This window comes from Triticum dicoccoides, chromosome 3B, assembly GCF_002162155.2.
Source record: "Triticum dicoccoides isolate Atlit2015 ecotype Zavitan chromosome 3B, WEW_v2.0, whole genome shotgun sequence".
NCBI lineage: Eukaryota > Viridiplantae > Streptophyta > Magnoliopsida > Poales > Poaceae > Triticum > Triticum dicoccoides.
In genome coordinates, this window is record NC_041385.1 from 352795835 (window position 1) to 352800645 (window position 4811).

General features: G+C 43.0%; 1 protein-coding gene across 1 annotated transcript in view; it reads right to left on the minus strand.

Annotated features, from left to right (window-relative positions):
• Positions 1-3526: 3526 nt before the first annotated feature.
• LOC119276051 (metal transporter Nramp4-like) overlaps positions 3527-4811 on the minus strand; it is a 57660-nt gene continuing 56375 nt past the window's right edge. Inside the window, exon 13 of the mRNA XM_037557014.1 lies at positions 3527-4167. Coding sequence (XP_037412911.1) covers positions 3871-4167 — 297 coding nt within the window. The 3' untranslated portion in view covers positions 3527-3870. The remainder of the gene's footprint in view (positions 4168-4811) is intronic.

Consider the following 4811-nt stretch of genomic DNA (forward strand, 5'->3'; position numbering starts at 1 on the left):
TTAGGAGGTGGTGACATGTTGTGTGATCATGCACAACATGATCATGGAGGATGAGGGTGAAGATGCCACGGGAGGTCTAGAATTCAAGAACATGTGTGATCCTATCCAACTTCCAAATCAGAATCCGTCCATGTTTGATGATTTTGTCGAAAGCATTAACAAATTGTGGAAAGGGCATTTGGAGTGCTCCAAGCCCATTTTGTTGTTGTCTGTGAACCCGCTAAACAATGGGAACCATAGACCTTTTGGGAGGTGATGACATGTTGTATGATCATGCACAACATGACCGTGGAGAATGAGGGTGAAGATGCCACCGGAGGTCTAGAATTCAAGAACATGTGTGATCCTATCCAACTTCCAAATCAGAATCCGTCCATGTTTGATGATTTTGTCGAAATGCATCAACAAATTCGGCATTGAGCAGCTCATGAAAAACTTAAGGAAGATCTAATCGAGCATCTGTAGATCCTTAAAGAGAACAAGTAGAACATATGTGCGAATTAAATTCAAGATTGAACTATTTTATTTCAAAATCTAGTTGAATTCTAATATTAGCATTTGAACTACTGTCGCATTTTAATATTTTCACTCGAAGATTTGATATACTATTATTTTGAGTGTTGCGGACTTTAGAAAAAACAGGGGCAGACGTTTAGGGGATAGGGTTGGACGGCCGGCTCCCATATCTATGTCCACAGACGAGTCCGGATCAGTCCACTTAGCAACCAAATGTCTTAGCAACCAAATGAAGCCTCAACGTTCAAGTTTGTCCATCTTTAACGTTGGTTCCTTACCATGTTAAAAAATTTGCCATATGATAATTTGCATCTGGATCTTATTGGTCAAGTAGTGTCAACTCATGCTTAGAGGAAGTATAGTAAGTGACATTAGGCAGGTTGTATTTCCTTGCCATGTTAAAACTTATGCCATATCATAATTTGCAGCTGGGTCTTATTGGTCAAGTAGTGTCAACCCATGCTTAGAGGAAGTATAGTAAGTGACATTACGCAGGTTGTAAGAGCATCTACGATTTGGAAAATCTGCCACCCCCCTAACGCCCGCGGATGCATCCAAGCGTGACCTAGGAGAGCGCGGGGATGGCCCCTCAAAATTCTTGCAGGACAACCAAACTGCTCATGTCAAAATTCTTTGCAAATCCATGCACGCCGATCATAGCACAAATTCATCACCAATTCAACAATGAAACAAAGCAAAATAAACCACAAGTCAAACATGCCAAAAAAAAATTCAACATTCTGGTCGCGTTTAGCCAACATGATGAATCACTCGTCAAGCACTATCCGAGTAGTGTTTGCTGCTGCTACGGCCGCTCTCGCCCCTTCGTACTCCCTGCGTAGGTTGATCTCCTTCTTCATCGCCTTCAGCCACTTTAGGCGGTAGACTGTTATCAGTCGTGGGCGAGGTGGGTGGTGGCTTCCTTGTCGGCAGCAAGGCGGATGCGTGCAGGGCGGGCGGCCGCAGCGGAGGGGACACATTGATGTCGATGTTGACCACCTCCTTGGACAACTTCCACTGCTTCCTGCTCACGCTGGTGGGCACGCCGCTCCCTCCGGTCGACATTCTTCGCCTTGCAGCTGACTGCCACATGCAAGACGGAAATGGACTCCACTGAGGCATCATCCATCTTGGCGGTGGGGGACGGAGTACTCGGCGATGATATCTACGACGGCGGAAGAGGGTAGCGGCGCGTACGGGCGAGCAAGGGTGGAGGACGGCAATGGCCCAGACATGGATAATAGATGATGGACGCGAGAGGAAGGCAGACGATTTGGTGGACTTGGTCAATTTGGTGGAATTTGGGGTGGGTCCAGCTTGTCTGGTCCGGTGTGGTGGACGCACACGGGCGTGCCCGGGCCTCCCCATATCCGCCCCAGATATGGGTTGGATATGACCGGCGGCGGTCAGCCTAGACGAATAGGGCCGGTTTGAAGGGGTCGACTGGTCACGACTTTGTGATAGGTCACTGACTGGGCCGTCCCTCGGATGTACATAGGCATTTGAGAAGCCGGGTTGTAGATGCTCTAAGAGATGGCACATCAGACTTGAGAGAAGAGAAGAGAAGCAGGCTATAGATTTATAGTTGATGGTAACACGGGCTTCAACATCCTTCCTAAGAGAAAAATATGATTCACTTCACATGTAGTGGGTTCATATACAATGGTAGATGCTCACATAGACTCATCCCTATGAACACACGCACACCCACCCCGCTCCTATGAGCACCACATCTCCCTCACTGAACAAACATCGCTGTAAAGTCTGAAATAAATTCAAAAAAATGTGAGCACCAGTGGCAAGTCTAGAAGTTGAACGAATATCGTCGGAAGGTCTGAAATAAATCCAAAAAAATGCAAGTACTAGTGCCAAGTCTAGGGCTTGAACCCTGATGGTTGGTTCCACCAGCATGAACCAATAATCTGAACTATGTTCAGTTCCCTCATCCCTATGATTCACATATTAATGACATAGCACAAAATATGACTTACTATTATATGAGTGGGCTATTAGGTTGATTATAAGTAACATCACAACTCTATACAGCTGGTTGATGGGCGGCTGTTATTAGATATATATACTAGGTGGCCATATAGCTGCCGGTCCGTGCTATTTCAAAAATGCATTAAGATCAGTTTCAATTTTTTTAAAGAAAAACCAAAACGGCGAGTGATTTTGAAATTATTCTGGTTGTTGTGATGTTGTTTTTTTTGCAATTAACTTTCTTCTGATGATCAATTCAACCTCTCATAGAGAAGATAGACCTTGGCTCTATTTCATCTCTTCAACCAAGTTTAGTAATACCCCTGAAGGAAAAAAACAAGTTTAGTACTCCCTCCTTCCCAAATATAAGGCACAATTGACTTTGCACGGTCTTTGATGCACGACTTTGACCATTAATATATGTCAAAGTATCTGGATTGAACATGTATAAATGGCATCATCATATTTGTCTTGCAAAACATTTTTTTTTCATATACATGTATACTAATTTTATAGATATACAATACGTAAAAATCATAGTCGAAGTTGTGCAACGAAGACCAAGAAAGTCAATTGACGCCTTATATTTTGGGAAGGAGGGAGTAATAAGCATAACGGTCCTATTGTTCCAATGGAGAGAAGAACCTACAATTAGCTTTTTGGAAAATTTCCAAACAAACAGTTTCAACAAAATCTTTCAATTTCTCATTTTATTATGTTCAACTTATGTATTCCTCTATCCTTAGAGTATATTGAATGTACAGAAATGGCTATAACAGAGTTTCTCTTATTCATATTAACAACTACTCTAGAGGGAATGTTTTTATGTGGTGCTAACATTTAATAACTATCTTTATAGCTCCAGAATGTTTCAGCTTATGTTCCTATCTATTGTATGGATATACCAAGAGAGATCTACGGTCTAATGAGGTAACAATGAAATATTTACTCATGGGTGGGGCAAGCTCTTCTATTCTGATGGCTATCTATCTAGTAAGTTTTCTGAAAAAACAGACCAGCTGGAAGGTAGCATTTCTCCACAATATAAATATTTCTGAAGAGACCATATAGCAGTTTTCAGTATACAATATATGCACAAGTAGGCCATCACAAGAAATACCTTATATTAGGTACCTATTTGAACGTGCATGGCAAACAATTGAGTAACTAAAAGACCAGTAAATGATTTTCCACTATATATGCCATCCATTGAGTGATGATATGCTATACATGAACTAGTTGATGCTTTGTTCATCGAAAGAGTTACAAGGGACTTTTTGGATCGCACTAATTGCACCGAAAACGGCTTCATTCTTGAAGAAATCGAGATATTACCGTCTCCAAAACAAGGTCTGGATCCAATCTTTCAATCTAGCAATGTAGAGCCAAAACTTCATCCTTGTTGTCTTGTCTTGGCACCTCTGACACTTGAATCTCACAAGAAACTGAACTGGAGGGGAGTACGGCATTAGTACTAACTTTTCTGAAAGCCAAGTAAATGACCGCTGCAATATAGGCCGCCATGAAAGGGAAGACGAGGGTGCTAATTATTGCTTTAGCAAATCTTGGTAGGTCACTATATACAAGCCAACTGACGAAGCTGGTACAAAAGAAATAAGTATTGATGCCGATGATCACCAACGACAGGATCCATGATATTCTCGTGATCTGCACAAATTTAAGGTGCAACAAGAACGAATAACTTCAAATCCATGTTTCAAAAGTTTATTTTAAAACAAATAGAAATAGCACAACCTAAATAAACGAATTATTTTATGGCATCATCGATGAATAAGAAAAGGGCCTTGTACGAATTTGCTGAAGGCATTGGTTTGTAGTCTCTCTTAGACGTGCTCTAGGGGTGAAACCCAAGATCCGACCCTCAGTGGTTGGACCCGACAACGATGGAGCCTGCACATCATTTCCTTTCCCGAGGCGTTGTTTTCGGAGAACCTTTCTTGTAGTTCATGTGCTTTCAGGTACGGTGGATGGTGATGCTGCTTATCTGTTGCAAGTCTTTGGCCGCGTCGGCTCTCTTTGTTTTTCCTTCTTTTTCTTAATCTTTCTGGTTTTGTGCATCCTCGAAGTCTCGACATGGTCATGATATTATGTCATTACAGAGGCCGGGTGTAATTTGGCATCATTTTGATACGAAAATATTACTCTCCCCGTTGCGCTGGTCCCCTGGCCGCGCCGAGCGTAGGGGCTGCTCGCGATCCCGTTCCCCGCCTCCTGCGTCGGACTGGCGGAACCAGCGCCATCGCTCCCCTTCCCCGGTGCGCTGCCGGGAAGGCAGCCGCTAACCGGCACAC